The sequence below is a fragment of the Dermacentor albipictus genome, chromosome 8, assembly GCF_038994185.2.
Source record: "Dermacentor albipictus isolate Rhodes 1998 colony chromosome 8, USDA_Dalb.pri_finalv2, whole genome shotgun sequence".
Classification (NCBI taxonomy): domain Eukaryota; kingdom Metazoa; phylum Arthropoda; class Arachnida; order Ixodida; family Ixodidae; genus Dermacentor; species Dermacentor albipictus.
The window spans coordinates 71,291,389-71,317,020 of NC_091828.1; the positions used below are offsets into that span (position 1 = coordinate 71,291,389).

General features: G+C 48.1%; 2 protein-coding genes across 4 annotated transcripts in view; one reads left to right on the forward strand and one right to left on the reverse strand.

Annotated features, from left to right (window-relative positions):
• The window catches only part of LOC135921329 (arylsulfatase B-like), a 57,005-nt gene extending 37,526 nt beyond the window's left edge, over positions 1 to 19,479 (reverse strand). The window contains exons 1-3 of the mRNA XM_065455670.1: positions 19,333 to 19,479; positions 13,939 to 14,050; positions 10,500 to 10,659 (exon numbers count right to left, since the gene is read on the reverse strand). Of these exons, the coding sequence (XP_065311742.1) occupies positions 10,500 to 10,659; positions 13,939 to 14,050; positions 19,333 to 19,373 (313 nt within the window). The 5' untranslated portion in view covers positions 19,374 to 19,479. The remainder of the gene's footprint in view (positions 1 to 10,499; positions 10,660 to 13,938; positions 14,051 to 19,332) is intronic.
• LOC135920725 (uncharacterized) overlaps positions 1 to 25,632 on the forward strand; it is a 295,472-nt gene that overhangs the window by 88,661 nt on the left and 181,179 nt on the right. The window contains exon 1 of one of the 3 annotated variants that reach the window (XM_070523588.1): positions 8,608 to 8,623. The exons of the other annotated variants lie outside the window; for them this stretch is intronic. The gene's annotated coding sequence lies outside the window, so the exon portion shown is untranslated. Of the gene's footprint in view, positions 1 to 8,607; positions 8,624 to 25,632 lie in introns of those variants that run through there. 3 annotated transcript variants of the gene reach the window in all.

Here is a 25,632-nt window from a genome sequence, read left to right on the forward strand (position 1 = left end):
TTCGCCGAGTTTCCAAGCGATGTTCCGCACAAAATAGCGAGAAAAGCAGGAGCCCATGTGAGGTACGACTGTGCTCCTCGGCCCCCTGGCGGTCTTTTCCGATTGAATATAAAAAAAAACGTTTTGCCACGCTTCGCCTGGTTGAACCGCCTGTTTTGTTTATATGGTGGTAATAAACAAAACTCGATTCCCTTTGGATCACTTACTTCTCTGGCTCATAAAATACAGAAAACATACATTTCTCAATTATCAGCTTGTAACCGCCTTTAAATTGGCTCATTGGCGGAGACTTTTCATTTTGCCGGGGGGGGAGGGTTAACGGCTGAGGCCGGACTAGCTTTCCCAACCCCATCTCTCGCTCTCTCTCTCTCTCTCTCTCCCTGTATATATATATATATATATATATATATATATATATATATATATATATATATATACTTTCACAGTTGCACTTCAAAAAACTTAGCGTGATCTCGAAGATTGGTTAACTGAAGTAACGGCCTCACATGAGTATATACAAGACGTAATAGTAAGAGGCAGTTCAGTTTCACAGCCTGAGTGTACTCGCACCACCAATAGACTGGTGTCTCTCGGCTGAGACATGCGACAAGCGGATTCAGTCAAACACGCTAGTGAGACATATGTGCATTGTGCGTATGAGGTCGCACATATACACTATAATGAAAAGACAAAGTGGCCCGAAGTGAAAGCTTTGTTAAACAAATATACAATCAAGGAACCTTTTTCTGACGAAAGGTCAGTTGAGAAGACATGATACATAATATACATAAAGAATACATAATGCACAAAGATTTCTCATCACAACCTATGAGGAGGAGGAAATAACTTTAATGTGTCCTGAGGAACCCCTCCCCACCCACTCTTGGTTTAGTGGGCGGCAGGGGTCGCGGACCGCACCCACGTTGGGACTGGAAGCCCGTGAGCCTCCGCCCTTTCGTGAGCCCTCTGGACGGCCCGGAGCTGGGTCTGGCGGTCGTCGCTTTGCAGGGCGTCCACCCAGTCTTCTTCTTTAGTGAACACGGTGCCGCTTAACGCGGAGCATTGCCAAAGCATGTGCGCTAGCGAGCAGTAAGATTCACCACAATCCGGACACTGCGGCTCTACTTCTGGTGAATAACGGCTCAGTCTGCCTCTCGAGGGGAACGACCCTGTCTGAAGCATTCTGAATATCGATGACTGTGGTCTCGTGAGTTTAGCGTGGGGGAGTGGGAAGGTCCTCCTCGACAGCTGATAGTGTGTTGTTACTTCGTTGAAGGTGAGCAGCGGGTCTCGGTGCTCCCCTCCCTCCCCGCCACCTCGCTCGCCACGATCGCCGCGGTGCGTGAGTCCTCGCGCGCGTCCGTGCGCCAGCTCGTTGGCGTTGGGAAATTCGGGGTGCACGTCGGCCCCCATGTGGGCTGGAAACCATTTGACGAGGTGCTGACCCGCGGCTCCCTCGCTGCCGAGGACGGCCGCCGCTTCCCGGGATATCGAGCCCGAGGCGAATGCTCTTGCCGCCGATCGCGAATCTGTGTAGACGTGAGGACGTTCGGGGTCTCTCATTGCCATGGCTATTGCCACCTGTTCGGCCACTTCGGACGTTACCCCCTTGACCGATGCTGCGTTAATTATTGTGCCATCCCAGCGTACCGAGACGGCCGCGTACCGGTCGCTGCGCCCATACTGGGCCGCGTCTACAAATGCCGCCAGGCCCGGGCAGTTGGCGGTCGATTTCGGCAGTGCTCGGGCCCTCGCCTTTCGGCGCCCCTCGTTGAATTGCGGGTGGACGTTTCTCGGAAGCGGTTCTACCTTGAAAGTGCCCCTTACCGCCGCGCTGAGCGCAATCTTGTGTGCGTTGCACTCTGCCTCGGCATTTATCCCTGCTTCTTCTAGGATGCGCCTGCCGGCCCTGGTGGTCGACAGCCGCACGACCTGTGCCTTGGTCTGCGCTTCGATGATTTCTGATAGTGAATTGTGGACCCCTAACCGATCGAGCTGCTCCGTGCTTGTAGTGATCGGGAGACCTAGCACCCTTTTGACGCTCCTGCGCATCAGTGTCTCTATTTTGGCCGCGTCTCTCTTGGTCCATTTTAGCGCCGAGGCTACGTAATTGACGTGACTCATGAGGAAGGCGTGGTAAAGTCTGATGAGACTGCTCTCGCTGAGCCCTCCTCTGCGGTTCGTCACCCTGAGGATCAGCCGGAGCATGTTCTCCGTTTTGGACGTTAGTTTCATGACAGTTTGTGTGTTACCACCTTTCGCCTCAATTAGCAGCCCCCAGGATTCGTATAGTGTCCACTCTGGGAATCGGCTGGCCGGCATTCGTATGTAATTTGATCGGTATTTGATCGATCGGCGTCAAATTCCTCATGCCTTGTTTTGAGGGCGTGTACAGCAACAGTTCCGATTTGTTGGGTGACAGACGGAGTCCCGTTTCCTTCAGGTACTCTTCCGTTGTGTCCAGCGCCTCTTGAAGAGCCTGCTCGACTTCTGCGTCGGACCGTCCCGGGCACTACACCGTAATGTCGTCTGCGTACAGGGCGTGATTGACGTTGGTCACTCTCGTCAGCCGGTCAGAGAGCCCTTTCATTGCCAGATTGAATAATAGTGGGGAGAGCACCGCCCCTTGTGGGGTGCCCCTCGCGCCCAGCGTGTACCAATCGGACGTGGCCTGTCCAATTTTGATCGTGGCTTTCCTGTCTCTGAGGAAGGAGCCTATGTAAGAGTGGAATTTCCGGCCGAGCCCCATCATCGAGATCGTTTCCATTAGAAATCTGTGTTTGACCATGTCGAACGCTTTCGTTAGGTCCAGGGCCAGTATGCCCCTGGTGTCTCTGGTCATGCCGTCAATTATATGCTTTTTGAGTAGCAACATTACGTCCTGTGTGGAGAGGCCCGGTCTGAAGCCCACCATGTTATGTGGGAAGAGGCCCTCTCTCTCTATGTACCGGGATACTCGGTTATGTATGGCATGTTCGGCCGTCTTGCCTACGCACGAGGTGAGCGATATTGGCCGCATGTTCTCCGCCGCAAGTGGTTTGCCGGGTTTCGGTATAAGTATGACCGAGGCCTCTTTCCACACCTCTGGTACTTCTCCCGTTTCCCACACTCTGTTGATTTCTTCGGTGAGCTTCTCGACCGACCTTCCGTCTAGGTTCCTCAACAGTTTGTTCGAGACCCCGTCCGGGCCTGTAGCGGAGCGTCCGTTGAGGCCTTGTAAGGCATCCCAAATTTCTGATTCCGTGAAAGGCGCGTCGAGTTCTTCGACCTCTGCCCCGGCGTATTGTGGATAGTCGCCGTCGCCTGACGGGCCCAGTGGCAGATACGTCTCCGCCAGCTCCTTTAGGAATTCGTTTTCCGTTTTGCCCTGCTCCTTTTGCTTTTGTAAAATCCTATCGATTGCCAATCTCTGACTTCCTTTGGATTGTTTGTCGTCTAACAGTTGCTTTAGGAGGTTCCATTTTCGCCCGGTTCTCATTTGTCCGTCTACCGACGCGCACACCTCGTTCCACTGTTGCTTGGAAAGCTCGATCGAGTGCGCTTCGATCTCCCGGTTTAGTGCCGCTACTTTCTTTCGTAGTCTGCGATTCAGTCTTTGCGTTTTCCACCTGGCCGTGATGGAATTCTTTGCCTCTAATAGGTGTGCCAATCTCGCGTCCATCCTTTCCACGTTCAGTTCAGTTTGGACAACCCTCGTCGCGGCGTTAACGTCCTCTTTGAGCCTTCTAAAAAGACTGTCTAGATCCGCGTATTCGTTTGTGTCTTCCTTCCTTATTTTGCGGAAGGCGTCCCAGTCGGTGACCTTAAATTCTCTCGGTGGTGCCGCCCTGATGGGGATCGTGACCGCCAGTATGTAGTGGTCGCTGCCGAGGTTCTCGTGCAGGTTGCGCCACTCGGCCCCTCGCACGTTCTTGACGAAGGTCAGGTCGGGCGTCGTGTCCCGCGCCACCGACGTGCCTAGTCGAGTCGGATAGCGGGGGTCCGTCACCAGCTCTAGCGAGCACGTAGTGACTGCCACCAATAGCCGCTCTCCCTTAGGCACTGGCCTTGCGTAACCCCATGCTCCGTGGGGCGCGTTAAAATCTCCTGCCACTATGAGAGGGGCCCCCCTGGCCATTGAGGCCGCCTTCGCTATTATCGATGTGAACGACTGTCTGTGGTCAGAGGGCGGGCTGTACACGTTCACTACGAATACGCTGTTTTTCAGCCAACTGTTCGGTATGAGTTCGATCACGGTTACCTCCGCTTTCGCGTTGCCTAATTTCAAATCTCGTTCCTGGAAGGAGCATTTGTTCGCGACGAGGGTCGCCACTCCGCGCTTACCCTGTTCGAATTTCGACGAGGCGACCCGGTAGCCGGGCAGGGACACCTCGCTACCCAAAGTTTCTTGTAAGATTATGACGTGCGGTTTGTCCGCCTGTGAGGCAACGAACTGTAGCAGCGGAGCCTTGCGCTTTTTGAAGCTAGCGCAATTCCACTGCCACACTAACAGCTCTCTAGTTGAGTTGGTCGCCATGATTGATGCCTTGGATTTGTTTAGCACCCACAGGCGCCACGTGTGCTTCGATACGCGTCACTCTCGCCGCGAGCGCTACCATGCTCTCCGCTAGTTGCTGGACCATTAGCTGCAATGAGCTAATCGACTGCTTAATTCCCAATAGGACGCTACTGGACTCGGGTTCCGCCGGGTTTCCCTCCTCCGTCAGGGGAGGGGCCCTGCGTTTGACCGAGCGAACCGACTGCTCCCCTTGCGGGGTCGGTGTACTTTGCGGCACCTACTGCTGCTGTTGGTCGACTAGCTGAGGAGTGGAACCGTGTTTCCGAAACGATTCGAAATCCGCCCTCATTTGCTGAATCTCCGCCTTGAGGCGCGCGTTTTCTTCCGCTAGCTGAGCTATTCTAGAATCTTCCTTGTTATGCTTTGGCAATGCTACCTGCGTTACCTTTGATTGTGAAGGCGGTTTTGGCTTGGCCCGGTCCGCCCAGGTCGGCCCTTCTTGAATGCGCACTTGGGAGCGGGAGCGCCCCCTGGAGCGAGAACGGCCTCTCGATCGGCTGCGCTGTTGTAGTATCGGCATTGTCGAACGTCCTCCTCTGGGGGCACTTGACACGCTGGAATCACGTGATCTACTCTCTAGCTGTTGCGGATGGCTTTGCAGCTGCGATTTCTTCGCATTTCTGCGTCGGCGCCTCCTGCGCCGCACGACGTAAGGGATTTGGTATCGTTGCTTGCACTTGCTGTCCGCCGTCGGGTGTTGGCCCCCGCAGAGGGCGCACTTGGGCGAGCACTGGTGGTCTGCAGCCGGGTCGTTGGCTCTGCAGCCGCGGCACCTCTTCTTGTCAGGATTAGGACAGACGTCGACTCTGTGACCCAAGTCACCGCACCCGTAGCAGACGTCGTTCTGCCGCCTGTAGAGCGTGCAGCGTATTAGGCTTACGCCACACATGACGTAGTTCGGCACTTTCATGCCGTTGAAGAGCACTACCACCGTCGAGGTGTTTTTGATCCGCTTGGCTTCCAAGGCCATGGGATTTCTTTGGTTCACGATCATGGCCTGAAGCTGGGCCTCGTTGATTTCGGGGTCCACTCCTCTGATGACCCCCTTGCACGTGTTGTCCGGCGCCGCAATGTATGCGGCCACATTGTATGCGCCTTCTCTTAGGTGAAGCTTTTGAACTCCGGCGTATGCGTTCGCGTTCTTCTCGGTTGGCGTGGACACGACGAGAATGTTTTGGGTTGCGTTCGGACAAACGATGTCTTCCTCGGTCTCGTTCGGCGGGAGTGAGGCCGCCATTGCTAGTGCTTGCGCCAGGCGAATCTGACTCACTTTTTTTACGTCGAGGCCGTCTCTCGGCCTCACTATGATGCGAATGTGGTCCCTCGGTAGCCGGGGGAGCCTCGATGCGGCGACGAGGCTCTTGACCGCGCTCTGCGGGCCGGCCGTGCGGCGGCCGCCCTTCGTCTCTGCTCGTCCCTCGTTGCCTCGGTCCGGAACGGTCGGTCTCGGTGTGGCCTTCTTTTTTCTGCCCATGGCCGTCGTCCAGCCAGGGCGATTCGCTTCTTCTTGGGAGATGTCCTCTCCCGGCACGACGGTCTCCATAGCGGGCATACTGCCGCGCACACGTACGAGCGAGGCCTGGGCCTGCTCGCTCCTCGCCCCCGACGATAGGCCTAATCGGGTAAGGCTAGCTGAGCCGCGGCGTGGTCCGAACTAAAAAGCCTCGGAAATGGAAAAGAGTTCACTGACGGGAAGAAAAATCGGACATCGGCGTGTTCCTTAGAAGAAACTGCGTCGAATAGTGCACATTTCGTTGCTAGGAATCACAGAAATCAGTCCGAAAACGAGCACAGAAGCGGGAGCCGAACATTCCACATACGCACTGGTCGGCTTCTTCTTTTTCTACACAACCTTCTTCACAACCTATGACTAGCATGATTAGGATAAAGTAATGTGACACTACAATGTTATAGTTTATTTCCTTGTCAAAGCATGCGCTATGCCAGTGGTTTCATTTATTTTCCGGTGGTGGAATTAAGGTTTATAGAGTAATAAGTTATCAGGTGCACACATAAACAATCATATTAAGACATAAATCCATCAATAATTAAGACATAGCGATACCTCCAAAGCGCGAACGGACCCAGAGCAAGTAGGAACAGCATGAATTGCGTTAGTGAGCAACTAACACAGCACATGACGATTAAAAATTAATATGGAAAATGCCCAGCATGGACCAGGGAGCTTTAAAAATACCGCAACCAAGCGTCCTAGCGTACCAAAGAGGCCTCACCCGGCTTGCACAGTTATGTACCCCGTTCTCTTTCCTTTGTATAACTTTCTGCGCTGTTTTCTAAGCGAGGTGGTTTTCGCTGACTTGTAAGTTGGCGCCTTTCTCTTTCCTATCAAACGCACCAGTTCGTTGCCTAATGCGGTGGTTTCTCCATCAGTGAAAAAAGGTGTTCATTCGGGCACTTGATCTGGCAGCGAAGTGGTCGCCACTCTCATTCAAGGTAATTTTTGCGTGAGAATTGTTTATTAGCGTGCGAAACAGAGAGGTGGCTCAAAGTGTCTCGTCCAGTCGTCGATCGCAAGTACTTTTTCAGTCGTCGGAGATAATAAAAAGACCCCTCGGGCGTGCTGGACGAGACTTCGTCAACAGAATTTTTCTTAGCTTGGTCATTCCCTAAAAAAAAAAGAAACGTTTCACAGGTGTTTGCCCTCGTCCCCCGAAAACGCGTGCTTGACGACCTCGAATGTATGTAATGGTGCCGAGTTTTGCTGGCTTGCAATGCCAATCAGCATACGTCTGTACGAAATCATACGTCCTCGTTTAAAGCTCTCACCGTAGAAATTTGTTATACAGGGTGTCCCAACTATCATGCACCAAGTGTAAAAAACATCCAAATGCCACCTAGCTGGACAGAACCAAGGTAATGTTCTCGTCCGTCGCTTGTAGTTTCTCAGATAATTCGTCTTATTTATTTAATCAACTTCTAAATCATTACAACTAGATGAAAAGTGTCAATGTGAAAATTGTAGAGCACTATGAAAAACTCGTGATACAGCATTCTGTTGCTCAATAAGTGCTACACAAGAATGTTTCTCCGAGCGTGAAAGTAGCCCGCGAATACACCCAATGTGCATCGAGCGGCCAGTCGCGCAGCAAATCTGCGTGTATTCGCGAGCATCTTTCACACTCGGAAAAATTTTATGTAGCAAGTATTGAGCAACAGAAACATCTATTGGGAGTCACGCTGTATTACAATTTTCTCATTGACACCTTTCATCTAATTACAATATTTTACGAGTTGATTTTCAATTGAGACTAATTATGTAATAAGGCGAAGTAGAAGAAATAACCTTAGCACCTCGAAACGACGGCGAACAACATTAACTCGGTTCTGTCCAGCTACGTGGTATTTGCATATCTTTAAATATTGTGCATGATAGTTGGAACACCCTGCCAATGCTTCGCCTTGCTTCCTTGTGGAAAAATACTCAGTCTGTCACATATACTGCGACATCTCACGTGGATACTCGTTGCCTAAGAAAGACAACACTGGGTTAAGTATTTCGTAGTACCTCTTGCTGTACGCGTCTTTGATCAGAGCACGTGATCTGAGTACAAGCGTTGCTGCACATGATTGCTATTGATAACTGGCTTGGCCTCATTTCGGCTATGCAGTGAATTATGCATTAGCAGTGATTTCAAATGGGTCGGTTGGCTCATCTTTAAAGTAAAAAAAAACAGAAAGAGCGCAACACAGGACATGCGAGTAAAGAGCGCAGGACAGAGCGCTGTCCTGTGCTCTTTGCTCGCTCGTCCAGTGTTGCGCTGTTCCTGTTTTATTTTTTTAATTCCAAAAATGAATTATACATATTTTTGACTTCTGCGTGCAGTGGCGCTGCTTCCAAACCTAATGAATGTTGTAAATTATAAGAAGAGTTTTCTTTTTTTTATGAGCCATTAAAGTTGCCTGCTGAAAACAGAAGCAATACTGAGACTTGTATCATTCATCTGGATTTCACATGCCGCGGATAAAAGACTCTGCCGAAGGGGTCACTGAAGTCTGCATGTCCTTTTCAAGGTCAACAAAGCACTCAAAGCAAGTTGAAGCGAGGTGAGCATGCAACAACATATTCATTCTCTAGGCATAGGCTATCCATGCCTTTAGGAACAATTGTGAGTTGGCTGCTTGCTTCTCTTTAAAATAATATAGTAAACTTTGTTTTGTGTATATATGAAATATATTGCGTCTGTACATGGGGTTCAGAGTTAAAACTTGAAAAAGAAATATTGCTGAAGCGAAAAAATGCGGGTGAGGTAACCGTCGCTGGTGCTTCTCATGCGCTTGTACTTTTATTTTATGGAATTGCTGAAATAAGGCGAAAGCGTGATTAAAATCGTGCACGTCCGCGCCAACAGTGGTGGAGGAAGCTTTTCGGCACAAAAGTATTTTAAGCGAAGAGGTAGAGGCAACTCACGAGAAACCTCAAGTAGTGTGGGTAACAGAACTCTGGTAATCACCCTATGGGGGGTTGTAAGCTTCAGCATCACGCGAGGGGAATCTGCCCCTTCCCCTACCTCCAGAAAGCTTCGTTGCAGGTTCGAGCCCGGAAGAACTCCCCCTCCCTTCCCCGGTGTCGGCGCTTAATGTTTAGCTATCGAAAAAATGTTGAGTTTGGGTCGTTGTTCCGTTCAGCTCTTTTACGATATTTTAGTGTCGTCGTAAGCATCTGGGGTTGACTGTTAGTAGTGAACTCAATGACGCGCATTATAGCAACAGAAAAGTGCACCAGACTACACCAGACACCGAGCTCAAGGCCTTTCTGATACCTATTGGCGGAAATATATTTTGCAAAACTGTCGGAATGAAATCAGGCAACCTTCGCAGTTACACTTCTTAACACGGTTTGATTCTTGTAACTAGCCTCTTCGAATGACTGCCTTCGTCCTATATAAAATGAAGTTCGGTTATTCTCTTTATCAGCAATGCATAATAAGTTACTTCATTCAGTTGGCGCTTCTTATGGCTTTTACGGCACTAAATTGGCTCCCTGTTTGTCTTTTAAGAACATAATCAGTTGCTGCTGAAACATTTCCCTAAGAGTAGAATAAAATAAACGCAAAAGGTAGAGAGGAGAAGCGAAATATAAACATCCAGTTTGCTACCCTGCACTGGAGAAAGGGCTTGGAGAGACAGAAAGATAAAAAAAGCACACACACGCGGAGACAGAGATAGAGAGACAAACACAGGCACGCACACACACAAGAAAGAGCGTGGGAGTGTCACAATGGTTTAACCGGGTTGCTGGTACGGAGGAACTTGATTAGAGTGCTCGTCACCTTCTGACGGAAAGACAAGTCAAGCAGGCATTGCGACATTTTCTGCTCAGAAAACAGCCCGAAAACAGCGCTGTGACATTTGCTTAAATGTGCCACATGTCCAAGAATTCTCGACATTGGCCCCTGGACTATCGGAAGAACTCCACCGCTATGCACCAGAGTACCTCAAGAGCAAGAATAGAAAAAGCTAGTTATTTCAAAAGACCACCCCACTTTCAAAAACTTTTCGTTTGTAACGTCGACGGAGTACGTAGTGCTAATGGCATGCGTATTTAGGGCAATTAGTAGTAGACTCGCTGCTGCGCTATACCAGTGCTTCAATTCTTGAGCAAACAATCTCTATAACGCAGCAGGGAGGTTACGACTAAGTTCTGTAAATACGCATGTTGTCAGAAGGACGTGCACTGTCGAGGTTGCTGACACAATGGTGTCGAAATTCGGACGATCTTCTGAAATATTATTTCGGGAAAATGCTGCCCTCTCTGTTGTGCTTGTGCACTGCGGTGAAGAGAGAGAGAAACAAGCTTTATTTATGCGCTGGAGACTGGTTTGACACCTGGCAGAAGGGGCAATGTCCCGAATTCCTGGATACGATCGTCTTCGCGTTCCTCAAAACTGTGCACTTACAGAATGCAGTTTAACTAATTTACCAGTACGTATCGGGTAGCGGCCAGTCATGAAAGCCGATCTTGAAGGTGTGCAGGCTGGCAGGACGTAGAAGTTGTTGAGTATGATGGCATCTGCCGCTAAGGCGTCCAGGTTCGGTGTAGGAATTTGGGAAGACCCATGGAAGCTTGTTTCATCCCATCCCTGCAGAAAGGCAATAATATTTGCCTGCTCTGTCACGTGACAGAAACGGCACACATTGTTTATAACACGAGTTCTTTAACTGGAACCTTCTAGAATGTCACGAAAGTGAGCATCAATCACCACGTACTGAAGCCGGACTTCGGTTGGTAATATGAACGCTTCTATTTCGAGAAAAAAATCCAGGTGGTAATTGCAAGGCTCGCTATACTCCTATATATTCCATCTTCGAGGTAGACTTTGTAAAAAGGGGAGGACAGAGGAGGATATGGAATGGTACTTTTAAACATGACGATTATTTGCTGCTGAATGAACTTTTTTGTTGGTAGTTAAACTTTCGGAAGCTGCCAGTGAAGCCTTGGATACATATATGGAGAAATATTCAGTTTTCAATTAGCGCTTTGTGGTAGGTCTCAAATGTAGATCATCGTTCCCAATATCCATTTTTTCCATAAACTATTGACCCTTAACAGAACTCCTAAAGTAGTTCGGGAGTCCTGCCTGGTGGATCGTTTCTATTGACATCAATTATGACCAATTAAAGGGACACTAAAGGGAAACAATAAATCAGTTTGGACGAACGAAGCATTGTTTGAGAACCCTGCAGGCATGCACTTCAAAAAAGTAGTTTGATTATTAGATGAGAAATTGAAGGTCCAAGTATCAGTATTCGAATTTCGCGCCGAACCCCCAGCGCCGTTACGTCAGCGTGACGTCAGAGATTCCAAAGTATGTTTTCGCATTTGGGCCTCGTTGGCTGAATAAAGGTTCCCGAAACTTGCCATGTTTAATATCTGGTTCCTTTAGAACACAATGTAGTCAATCTGTACCGCTATGTATAATTAGTAGGCCCTAGAAGATGCCATCAAAATCCAAGACGTCACAGCCCCCAGGTGCGGGAACTTAAGTAGGCGTCGCCACCCGTATTTCGTTCTTGCGCTTTTTCTGGCTTGCCAAACGTCTTATCGTTGCAAGAGTGGTGTTTTTGGTGCTGCAGAAAGGTAATTTCCTGATGCAGAGGAAATCATTTTTCACTTTAGTGTCCCTTTAAACTTTGATTTATTTGAAAGTTTTATGTGGTCTTTAAATCACCATTCGTGAAGCACAGCGCTAGGAGTCACCCATATCCGAAGTTGCAAATGTACGCATTCGTTGTGACTACACAGGTATGCTATATCACTAGCGGTTATAAGGAGGCGATTTTACACTACCGATATTCTGTTCGAGTGTGAGCGTACCACGTGGCAGTGGTTATCACTTCTGCGACTTCAACAAGTATGCTAGAGAAAGAACGTAACCTGGAAGGAAGAGAAGAAAGACACATGGTTCTTGCTATGTGGGCTTCAGGGTGATTTCTTTCACCGTTGTATCGGTGAAGAGGTGCGCCAGATGCTCATGTCGAAGCCGACCTCCGTTCAGCACGCGCTTGCTTTAGTCTTCGATATGACGGTGGTCGCCAAACTATCATAGAAACGGGATGAGACTGTCAACGCCACAAAGTTCCAGAATATTATTGGCTCTACAGCGTGAGCATCACTGACGAGGCCCTAAGAATTAATCACAACGTCGCCATACATATGTTTGGACTGCTTTTCCCGAGGAATCATGAAGTTGGTCGTTCATGTGAACACCCGTGATACACGGATACTCTAAGGTAAGCAATGTTTTCGCCTTTCCATAGCGATAACAGCTATATGGACACTCCAGGGGTGTGCATATGTATGCATTTATTTATGTTTCTTAATGTTTTCATGCGTACATATTTGTGTACATATAATCATGAGGTGCTTTCCTTTTTTTCATTTTATCTACTGCTCTCATTTTGAGAGACTTGTCATCATGCAATCGTCGTCTGCTACCCACTCTGCAACGACTCCCTGCAGTCAGCAGTATTGTAAAATAATCTCCGCTCTCGTCGCCGCCGTCGGCGTCGTCATCGGCGTCGTCTTGATGATCCGTATAAAGTTCAAGGGCCATAACATCGTCGCCGTGCGCCTACGGCGCGCGGCCGCGTTGTTATGGCCCTTAAATTACCATTGAGCACCATCATCGCGTGGCCACGATGGTGTGCGTGGAATCGTGTTAGGGTGTTAGGGTGTTAGGGGTGGCTCGATCTCGCGGGCGCAAAGGAGCAAGGCGGGCAGGAAGAGCATTCTTCTATCGTGCGCAAGGCACTGGAGCAGGGGGGGGGGGGGGGGGTCGGTGAGGAGGCTTTTACTCCGGCGCCGGCTACGTTTGGCGTAGCCCCGCGGGTCCTATGTTGAAAGCGAGCTGCGATGCGTATGGTGTCTAGGTGCGCTCACATCTTGTAGGTTCATGTGCGTTGTGTTCTCGCCGCTTAGTTCGCGTTGAAGCGAAAGGCAGCACGAAGGTCAATTCGCTGGCTGCTGCTGCGACGATTCCTCGCGCCGGCGTTCTGACAGCCAGTGTTCGCGGTCATCCAGTGAGATGCGTTGATGTTTGCCAGTGCGCGCGGGACATTATTCGTGTTAATTTAATTAGTAAGCGAATGCCTACAAGCTCATACGACGGATAAAACAGCTATGCTTACTGCATATACCTGCCTAAGAATTTTCTATCGTAGTCGAGGCTTCGTCTTTCGGGCAACATTGCGACTTTTTGTACACGCTGCCAAGTATTTGAGTCTTCAGCAACGTGTGTTTTGCATTGGAAGTTATTGGAAAGCATCGGAAGGCAAACGTTATCTAAAGTTATTATTTCGTCCGAATTTTATCACCACACACTAGCAACAAGGGCTATAAACGCTGTTATGGGTTACTCGAAAAAAAGAGCACCAGATTTTACTCAAGATATTAAGAAGTTCACTTTTTCACATGCTTTACATGATTGTACGCAACCTTGCCTTATGTTCTATGTGTCGTATTTCCTTACTCGATGTTGTCCAGTTTCCATTTTCTCCGGCTCAGAGTAGCAGGCTAGAATGTACTAGCTCAGGCCTACCTCTCTGCCTTTCTGCTAATCAATTTTCATTCTCTTTGTCTCTTCTAGTACGTTTAATGTCCTCCAAAGCAAGAGGCAGCGGCTTCAACTGATACATAACTACATGCATAAAAATACATATAAGGAAGTTTTCACGTTTCTCTTCTCATTTTGTGCGAACATGATGCCGTTTCATACAGCAATGTCCTAAAATGTGAAAATGAGGCTTCTGCTGTTCCTAGCAGCAACCATAGTAACGCTGCAAGTAAGCGGACAATATCCTTTTCGAAACAAGAACACTTTTGCGCATAAATTGGTGCCGAATAAAATTTCGCCGCTTACCATGTCATCTGCAAAGAAGACCACGATGTCGGGAGGCGGTTTACTGGAGAACACTACCGGAAGGGTCGGAAGTAGTAACGCCGGAAGAAGAAGGACAACCGCGGCTGCATCCCTATGAAAAAAGAAAAGCCATTAGCCGCCGAGTCTTACACAATTTCTGCTAATAACAAAGGCCCCGCCGCTTCACTTGAAACTCAGTCCACTCACGTACTCACGGGCCACAAATGCAAAAGTGCTTGTGTAAGTAGATTTAGGTGCGCGGTGGAGAATTCAAATTGGTAAAAATTAATCCGCAGCCATCTACTATTGGGCCTCATGATCCCATCGTGACTTTGGTGCGTAAAACCCAAGAACTCATTGAATTTCGTTGTACTGACTTACCCTAACATACTCGAATGGACAAAAGCACAACGTGGGACCGTCGTATGGCAAACCCAAGCTCAGATCAAGGACTGGTTCTAACCAAGTTTATTAGCGAGTGATTCGTCTTCCAACGCCACAGGCAACTTTCCGACCCACTGCGCACGCGTACAATGCAATTATTGCTATTTCTATCCAACTTTTTTTTTCTCTTACGGCCATGTCATTGAAAAAAGACGGAGCGTGTCAGATGTAGTAGGACTCCGGGACAGTCCTTAATTGGCAAACTAAGGCTTTTTAGCGCACACAGTGCCATTGATCGCAGTGTATGCGTACGCGGTCGCTTGAACTATTGTTTACGCCTCTTTGGAAGCGGGGCACTGGGTTATTGAACGACGCTGGGAGCCAGCACTCCAGGTGCGTGTGTCCACTACTCGTCTGATCCGTCGCTTTTCCTGCCCCTCCCCCCCCCTTCCCTCCGCCGCTTTCACGCACGATATTTGTTGCAAAAACAGTGATTGCTCGCTCCACATGTACTTAGTCGTGAGTCAGCAGCGTGAGCGTCGTCCCGCTTCACTGCACCGTGACTCGTAGTGGGTACATTAAGTCTGGATCCAAATTAATTCGCCCAAAATTCCATCACATTTTATACCCCTGCAACAGTGCGTACATGCGTAAAATTGATTCTGCAGGCCGCCTGTAGTTCCCCCGGCCGGCACGTTTGAATAAGGAGATCTAGATGTAAAATACATTCCGTGGGAAGCCCAAGAAAGTAGACGGGACAACAGGCGCCGCTGTAGCCTAAAGACAAGGCACCGGACGCGTAATGTCAAAAATGGGGAGGACACTTAACTTTCACCTATAGAACGAAACGCCCGATAGCCTTTAAAGATCCCTGACTGATATCCACGCTTCCCCAGAACTGGAGCGTATGTAACCATAATGTTTACCGGGGAAGCACTGGCGGCGAACGCCATGCACAAAAGGCGGGCTTTCTGGTAGAAACGCGGCCTTTTGCGTGGGCCACGATGCGGCGGAGGCGAGCGCCAGCTGGAGGTATTGCAAGGAACCCGGGGCGCCGCTCCGTGGTCCCAGACACGCTCAGGCGCCGGCACGCGCTCAGGGTGGACACCGTGGTCCGTCTATGTATGGTAGAAACGCTGGAAAAGGGTTTCTTCGAGTTTTCGCGTAACAGAGTTATGTTTTCTCGTATAGTCAAATTACAATCCGACGCTATCATGCCTGTAGGTGGTGTGCGAGTCATGCTTTACAATTTTTCTACGTATTCTAGCTTGAGAGATTTAATTAGCTGAAATTTAAATAATTTTCCAGCGCCATATGGAGGGCCTGGTTATGGGTGCTTGGAAAATCTGTTTAGCTGTAACGACGTCCGACGCCGACGCCGGATTTTCTGCGACACGGGGCCCTTTCAAAATTAAATTATAAGGTTTTGCGTGCCAAAACCACTTTCTGATTATGAGGCACGCCGTAGTGGAGCTCTCCGGAAATTTCGACCACCTGGGGTTCTTTAACATGCACCTAAATCTAAGTAAACAGGTGTTTTCGCATTTCGCCCCCATGGAAGTGCAGCCGCCGTGGCCGGGATTCGATCCCGCAACCTAGTGCTCAGCAGCCCAACACCATAGCCGCTGAGCGACCACGGCGGGTACGGGGCCCTTTAACGCAGTCGCGTTGAAAGGGGGGCTAAGCTCCCACCTGAGTGATTTTCCTAATATAATCTTTCAGCGAAGCTGTATATGGCTAGGGAACTTCAGTCGCCCACGAACAACCCACAAACTAGCTCTCTGGCGCCACACGGCGCAGCCGGGAAACGTGCTCACGCATTCATCGTCGTCTCTTTCCACAGCGGGCTCCACTGCCGCTCGTTGCTTAAGGGCGCATGAGCCATTCATTGGCAAGAAGAAACTATCATCATCATCATCATCATCATCATCTATCATCATCAGCAATGTCTCGAGCATGGTCGTCGTCTTGAACAACGGCCCCCGTTGCCGTTCATCATTCCAGTGTAGAATGTCATTTTTCTTCTCTCACCTTAATGGGACGGCCGTGTTAAATTCTAAAGCGAAAGCTTCACTGGCCGCGAACTTGCGATTTCGCCGTGTCTGTGCTCCGAGGAGGCACGTGTCGTCACAAACGTTCCTCGTTGTTGCGCTCGCCTCCACTCACTTCGCCATCTGCGTCGCATGTCTGATAACATGTCGGAGGATTGAAAAGAAGAGCTCGCGTGCGCCGCAGCCACAGTTGAGGTGACAGCATGGACGGCGACAATTCTGATAAGCAGGAGGTGGCCTGAAATCAACATTGTAACGAGATGAAGAGGAAACGAATCGCCCAGGAAACAGACGAACAGAGTGCCGAACGACTGGCTAAGCGCCGCAACATAGCTAGACAACCAGACATACCTGGACTTGCAATCAAGATTTACCAAGGCTAACCATGCTATGCCTTAGCTTTTGCTACGTATATACTGGCATAGCCTAGCTAAGCTACTGTCAACTTTTATTTACGGCGCGAAGCATTTCTGAAGTATGTATGAGCCATTCATTTTCTTACGTGGTGGACGCATATGGCAGAGGTGATGCGAAAATGTGTGTGTGTACCTATCGTCACGATGACCACCCATCAGGACAATAAGTGTACATAATTTTATATAAAATTCAGCACTAAGGCCATCGGGGCCAAGTGTCTTGTTTTTCTGCAGAGTTTCGGCAGCAAACCTAACTTCTCGAGTTATTGGTCTATCAGAGCTAAATCGATCGTCTTCCTGTAAGTGCGGTATAAGGAAAATAAATTGATCAGTGCTTTCTTCGTAGCCACTCTGAGGCCTAACTGCAATGAAAAAAATTAAAATGATCTTCCAGTACGGTTATTATTTGCGAGCTTTCTATGTTTCTGGAACCACCAGACTGAATTTGTAATATTTGCATGGAAAGCACGTATCGCTATTCCTCACCTAGAAACCTTTTCGTGGGCTCCTTATCTTTAAAGCGAGTTGTGCATGAACGCACCACTGCTCCTATGTACACTTCCGTCTCATATTTCTGTATTTGTACTCGAACTGTATTTATCTCATCGCTATAGAACCCTTGTTCCTGGATTTCGAATGCGCGCAGCTTGTGAAGTAGATCATAAAGGTTATGTTTTTTCGGCTTTTTTTTTCTATGAGACAGCTCACAAGAAATAGGCATCGCCTCATATTTACTCACTCTTTGAACATTTCTCATTGAGCAAACATTGGAAGCTGTCTAAATAGCGTTTTCTCTAGCAATAATTCTGTCACGGTGTTTACAAAACTTTCCTCTCGAAAAAATGTGTGTTAAGTTTCCACAAATCCCTGTTTTGAGATAACTTGCGAAACATTCAGGGACTACATGAGACAGCTATTAAACAGTGCTCTGTGAAAGGTAAAGGCTACATGGCCTAGTTGTGAATGTGAGACCAGAGATTCGTCGACACGTACATATGATCAAGTCGAGCATCAGAGATGCCTTGAAAGTGCATAAACAGCACCCGATAAAGTGTAGAGGCTCGCACGTCTGACTGTGGTCGTCGGTTAATTGCTGTAGCAAAGTAGCACTTGCATCTTAACAATTTGTTAGGTATGAGTGATCTATGGAATGACAAACACAGCTGAAGTCCCCCAACACTACCAAATCTTAGTCATTATCTAAGAATAAAACAAAAGAAGTGATCTTCTGTTGCTCAATTTTGAGGCAACATAAACGCAAATAAACTGCCAATTACGGGAACGAAAAGAGAGGCCACATCATATAAAGCGTCCTTCCCCATTAACACGTAGCGACAGTGAATGATGATTTAACTACTTTCTAACTAACAAAAAGCACCCAGTAGAAGCTCCCCATGCCTGGCTAACGCACACCTAGTAATCTGGTTGAAAAGTTTGCAGCGAAAGGTTGACATGACTGGCAGACAAAATCTTGGTATCTTGCACTGCACCAACATCGCTTTCATGCTGCATAAGCACGTGGAGTAACTTCTGTCGACGCCTTATATTCCACAGTCCATGCACGTTCAGCATCGGTAGACGAAAAAGGAGGGTGAAGTCGATAGCGATTTCACTAACCTAAAGCTTCCGTTTTTCATCGCCCTTGGTCAAAGGTGAATATGGGGTCTTGCTCCCTTTGGACTTCTCTGTGGCATTCTGCTGACTACGCTGACAAAATCGGCGCGGCACATCACCGCCAGGGCAGGGAATTCGTTGGGCACTAGAAGGCACTTTGTCGGCTGCTTGTACTGCACTTTCTGTTGCATCGCGTGGCACGGTGCTGGACGTCTCCTTTATATATATATATATATATATATATATATATATATATATATATATATATATATATATATATATATATATATATATATATATATATATATATATATATATCCTAAGTGCCGTTATTTGTTTTGTTTACCCACTTACACTTGTTATATTTTGTGTACGACATCCTCCCCTCTTATTTAATGCTCCACGGGAGCCTTTAAGAGTCCAATAAATGATAAATGATGATATATTTGGTTCGAAGATCATCTGACAGAAATATCTGGCTGGATACGTTATGGGTCCGGCATTTCGCTCCAACTTTGCTTTCTTCTACGGGCTATGAACTGTACAACTGAAAACATATAACACGGTACAAAGTCACCGCTAGTTGGCACCAGATATTGCAAGGAATAGGGATTCGCAACCAAAGCCGCCTTGAAAGGGTCGTTGAAGTACATGCCAAAATCGAATGGCATCTTTGTATTTTATGAAACAATGTTCAATCACTTTACGTATCTCACACAGGCGGTAATCATTGAATGAACAATCAATAAATCTACCGAAATTTTCCTTAGTCGTCTCCGAAGAAGATTGCTCACGCATTGCGAATGTTTACTCCTACCGATACTGTAATAACATGTGTACGCCTCATTGCGCGTATTATTGCACCAGTTATTACGTCACTGCTTCGCATTAGGAGCGAAACAGCAACTTCTTCCTGCTGCGCCACTCACCGTTTTGAACAGAAGGCTGCTACCAAAGCGCGATAGCACATAGTCACGTTCCCACTACCGGCGTAGGCTTTTACTTGCACAAAGAACCCAGTAATACGAACGGTCGTCACCAAACGATGTAAGCCTCAGTACGTAGCAGCAGCACCTTCATCGACTCGCTTGGCATCTCTGCGAAAGCAAACGGTTCTATTTGTCACTGAGCTTCAGCTTTTTCCTAACCGAAAAAAAATCATATGTGCCCTCGCGCTCGTATATGTTTAAATGGACCCGTAGATGGAGCCGTCCGTCAAACGTCGCAAGCATCGCTGCTATTCCGCTTTTGTGAAGGGACGGCCAGGAAACTGATCGCAATCGCGGAATTAAATTCTTCTCAGGCGACATTTATTATCTAGGAAGTCACGTTACAGCAGCTGCGAGCTTCGGGGTGGAGTGCATCCTAACGATATTAGTTACGGTCTCCCGACGAGTTCAATTAAAGCATCCCCGAGTGAAATTGCTTTCTAGATCGGGTTACACTGAACAGTACGAAATGTTTCCTGTCATTCAAACTCGCCTACACTTCGCGCGCAAGTGCACGCGCATAGACCAACTAGCGCGCCGGAAGAAGAATAATCCTTATACGCTAAGTTCGAGAAGGTCTATGCGCACCGTCTACCTCGTTCCCCCCCCCCCCCCCCCTCTGTGTTCGTTCTTTCATAGGCGCTACTCTTCCTAACATAACCATGCACTAACTCGCCCAGCAGAATGGAATGGAACGGAAAACTTTATTGGTTATTTAAGACATTAGCGAGTTGAGGACGAAGTCTTCATTCTTGAAAACTTTGGGTCCTCTTCAGCCTTGGGTGGGCCCCTAGTCCAGGGCACCACTGAGTCGGGCCACCTCGCTTGCGTGTGCTATGAGAGACCTTTGGACCCCTAGCTCGCAGCTGGTGAGCCGGCTCTCCCATTGCTCCGCACTTGGTTCACATCGCATTCATGTGATGTGAACCATCGCATTCGCATTCATGTGTATCACATCGCATTCCCATGTGATGTGGTATAGTGTTGGCCTTGCTCCGCACCACGGGCATACGGTGCAATATTGTGTGGGGAACATCCTGCTTAGTATGTAAAGATTTGGAAAGGAACCCGTCTTCAGTCTACGCCATCCTGCCGCTTCCTCCTTCGTCAACGCTTTGTGTGGTGGGGAGTATTGTAATCTTCGCCCTCTATATAGGTTTAGCAGCTCTGAATAACTGTCCCCGCAAGTAATCTTAGGCTCTGCCGGGGGGACTGAGGTGCCCGCTCGGATGGTGAAGCCGCGAGCTAAGCTGTCCGCCCCTTCATTGCCCTGAATCCCTGCGTGGCTTGGTATCCAGATTAGGTTGTGTGTAGGTTGTCCTTCATAGAGCGGTGCTCTACTAAGGATCATGAGTGCCGTGCTGCTTGTTCTACCCCTGATATAGTTTCGGCACGCCTCTTGTGAGTCTGTTAGGATGTTGAGGGATTTTCCTATCCTGTATCCTTCGTCCGCTGCCAGTGCGACAGCTATGTCCTCGGCTTCGGTTATGTCTGATACCGCTGCCGTGAGATTCGTGATTAGTCTGCTTTGATTATTAGCTACTACCGCTACTGCGTGTTTCCTGTGTTCTTTTGGATAGAGGGAAGCATCTGTGTAGACTGTGTTGTCTCTCTGCCCCATCGTTCTTTCGTAGAATTCTGCCCTAGCCTGTCGCCTGCTGGTATAAAGATTGGGGTCCATATTGCGGAGGACAGGTTGTATGCGTAGTTTCTTCCTTAGCAGGTCCTGTATTACTGCCCTACTACTTTGCGGTTTTTCTATTTCCCAACCTAACTTTGTCAGGAGCGCCCTTCCTGTTGTGTTACTGAGTCTTCGCGCTTGTGCCTTGAGCTGGCATTCTTTTAGTTCTTCAAACGTGTTGCTGATTCCCAGTTGCACCAGCTTGTCAGTGGATGTGTTTTTTGGGAGATGAAGGGCTGTTGTGTATGCCTTCCGAAGGATTGCTTCGGCTTGTTCTCTTTCGGCTTTGATTGTTACATGGTACGGCAGGGAGTATGTGACCCGGCTGACCACCAGGCTGTTGAACGAGGAAGATAACCTCAGGCCCAGCAGAAAGTTCTTCTCAACAAGCTCACATAAGTCACTTACACTCAACTAGACGCAATCTGTATTACTTACGCTGAAAATAAAACACAAAAATTAAATATGGGGCTTTAGGTTACAGAACCACAATGTCATTACGAGGCACGAAGTACTGGGTTACTCTGAAGTTTGACTTCTTGCGGCTCTTAGGCAAGCATCCACCCGCCATGGTTTCTTAGCGGATACGGCGTTACGCTGCTAAACATGATGTTGCGGACCAAATGAAAAGGCCATGGCGGCCGCATTTCTATGTGCGCGAAATGCAAGAAAAACGCCCGTGTCACGTGCATTGGGGGCACGTTAAAGATCCGCCAGGGGTCAAAACTGATCGGGACTCCCCCTATTATTCCATGCCTCATGACGAAATTGTGGTTTGGGCACGTAAAACTCCACAATTCAATTACCGAACATCCAATGCACAGTACGTGGTGCATTTTTTTTTTCAATGCGCTCCCATCGGGATGCGGCCACCGCAGCCGGAATCGCCCCCGTGATCTTGCGCGGTGCCACTGACGTATTCCGTACCACGGCGGGCTATTACGAGAGTGATGGTCACGTGTCCCTCTTGGAAGCCGGTGCGCGGTCCGTCTCCCTCTCTCCCTCCCCCTCTCTCTCTCTCTCTCTCACCGACGCTGTGATCATAGCTGCTGCACGCGCCTGCCAGCCTTGGTGGCCGCTGCTGCTTCCTTGGTCTCTCATCGCGCAGGGCGTCGGTGGCATGCGGCTTTGGGTCCACAGGCTGTTCCTGCATGCTGGCTCGGACCGCACGTGCCACTGTGGCACATTACTCGATGCGCAGAACTCGAAATACCGCTCAGCGGCGTTACAATGGACATTATTGCTTTGGCGTTCACAACTCATGAGAAGCGCTTAGATGTCCTGGGGTATTTTTTTAGCGGTCATCTCTAAACAGACTCTCACGATAGTGAATTCAAAGTGGTATGCGCATGTCCCCAGTATAAATTATCCCGTTGCTTAAATGAAGGCGTTATATTACAGTGAAGTGCTCTGTCATCTCACTCTATTATTCAATTTTCTGGCTAGTTGAGTTACGTCACAAATTTAAAAACAATTTTAGGCGCAGGCAGCACCTAGAGTACTGCGAACGATCATGAATAGTGTGACCACTCCACGTCCGCACATATCAACCTTAAATAAGAAAAAAAATTATGGGGTTTTGCATGCCAAAACCACGATGGGATTATGAGGCACGTCGTAGAGGGGAACACCGGGAATTTTCACCACCTGTGGTTTTTTAACGTGCAAGTACACGTTTGTTTTCGCATTTGGCCCCCATCGAAATGCGGTCGTGGCTGGGGTGTGATCCCGCGATCCACATCAACGTCGCCAAACCTGGGCGCAGCGTTGAGGTACATTGCGGTATCACCATGCTTCGAGATTTACTACAGTGAGTCCACGCGTGACATTTCACTATCGCAATACCAAATCGCAAAAAACAATACACTTTACTATATCACACTCAAAGGGTAACAACGTGTAGCCATTCTATATAGAATTCCAACATAGGAAGAAAGATATTCCAGCAAAACTTTTTGTTGGGCTAGTTGGTGCATTACTGAAGTACTATAGCGCCAAACAGACGACACAGGAAGAAGAGACACGGACGAGCGCTTACTAACAACTGATGCTTTAATGACGGAAACACACAATATATATACACAAATTTGGCGGCGCAACTCGCGCATTGTCAAAACATCACATGGTATCGTCTTTTGCCCATTTACCATGTGATGTTTTGACAATGCGCGAGTTGCGCCGCCAAATTTGTGTATATATATTGTGTGTTTCCGTCATTAAAGCATCAGTTGTTAGTAAGCGCTCGTCCGTGTCTCTTCTTCCTGTGTCGTCTGTTTGGCGCTATAGTACTTCGATAGGAAGAAAGGCCATGCCTATCCTATAGCATGCCAATCTATGTGCTTAGTGGAAGATATATGTTCGCTCCACAGCCACCACAGCCCTCCATAAAGAAAGCCCCAAAATCCCAGTAAAGGAAGGCGTCAGGCAGGGAGATACGATCTCTTCAATACTATTCACAGCGGGTTTACAGGAGGTGTTCAGAGACCTGGATTGGGAAGAATTGGGGATAAGAGTTAATGAAGAATACCGTAGTACCTTGCGACTCGCTGATGATATTGCCTTGCTTAGTAACTCAGCGGACCAATTGCAATGCATGCTCACTGACCTGGAGAGGCAAAACAGAAGGGTGGGTCTCAAAATTACTCTGCAGAAAACTAAAGTAATTTTTAACAGTGTCGGAAGATAACAGCAGTTTACGATAGGTAGCGAGGCACTGGAAGTGGTAAAGGAATACATCTACTTAGTTGAGGTAGTGACCGCAGATCCGGATCATGAGACTGAAATAGTCAGAAGAACAAGAATGGGCTGAGGTACGTTTGGCAGGCATTCTCAGATCATGAACAGCAGGTTGCCACTATCTCTCAAGAGAAAAGTGTATAACAGCTGCCTCTTACTAGTACTCACCTACGGGGCAGAAACCTGCAGGCTTACTAAGAGGGTTCTACTTAAATTGAGGACGACGCAACGAGCTATGGAAAGAAGAATGATAGGTGTAACGTTAAGGGATAAGAAAAGAGCAGATTGGGTGAGGGAACAAACGCGAGGTAATGACATCCTAGTTCAAATCAAGAAAAAGAAATGGGCATGGGCAGGACATGTAGTGAGGAGGGAAGATAACCGATGGTCATTAATGTTTACGAGCTGGATTCCAAGAAAAGGGAAGCGTAGCAGGGGACGGCAGTAAGTGAGGTGGGCGGATGCGATTAAGAAGTTTCCAGGGACAACATGTCAACTATTAGTACATTACCGGGGTAATTGGAGGAGTATGGGAGAGGCCTTTGCCCTGCAGTGCGCATAACCAGGATTATGATGATTATGGTGACGTGTTCGCTGTTACACGATCATTCCGGGTGTGTAACGCGAATGTTTAAGCTTTAGTTGAGGTTCGCGCTAGGAGTTTCCACTTCCGATGTCAAACTCGCCAAATCGCATGAACGTTTGCTTCCTCCGTGGCATTTCAGTGGAAATGATGGCCTGTGAAGGGCGTTCTGGTCTTTACTACTGCACAGCTATCCGATGCACTAGGAACAGTTACTCGTTGGTGGTCTGTCCTTGTGGGTCAACGGGAACGGGAGCACAACCACAGGCTCTTCTACGGGCATGACGTGGGCACTGAAACGACGCATGTGACCCAAACATTTATCCATGTTAGCGAAATAGGTGCGGAACCGCTTTGCACTTTGCGCAGAAGCATACTCATATCAATGGTGTGATGATGCCGTCAGCAACCTTCTTGCGCATGGCGGGGACTACGAGGCTCTCGCTAGACCAAAGGAATCTTGGGCGAAGTTTTCGCACCGATGAACACCAAAAATCTCAATGTTTCATTCCTGTCACGCGGAGTTTATATTTGAAAATTATCATTCAAGTACGGGAAACTAGCATAAACATACTGTAGCACAAATGACAAGCTGGAGAGAGCTTTTTCGCAGTTGCGGATAGCTCAAATATCCAAATACTAATTGCTTAATTGTTCTACAATTTCGGCTCTAACCCAAAAACATTTCGTTTCTTCTGTGCACGCACGTGCTTTCCATGGTTGGAAATGAGGGTCGACGAGGTATTTCTTTTTCAAGTAAAATATCTTTTTTTAGCTTTGGGGAGTTAAAGCACGATCATTTCATTAGTGATTGTGTAGAGTAATTTTCTTTTTAACGTCTTCATGACTGGCGACACAAGCGCATGCATATTCTTTTTGCATGCACGAGCAAGAGAAATACCGTGTTATGTTTGTTTTCTTTTTGCTTGCTATTGCGGGGTGGCTCTGTCTGTTGGTGTACAGCGTTAGCTAAATAGTAAGAAGCTATAGTTAGGGTTTAGTTGCGATTACCCTATAGGAACACATGACAAATGCAGTAATCTTGCCATCACACAAACGCTTAAACGCTTCAAACTAAACGCTTCGGTTGTTGCTTTAAGGAAGAAATGTTAGTTTTACTGACTGCTGGAGCCGGTGTTTCATTTGAATCACGAATGTACTAAACCTTAAGACAGCTCAATAATTTTTAGGTTTCAACAAAAATTGTAGCACGAAGCGTAACTCTGTTTCAAGAGCCGTT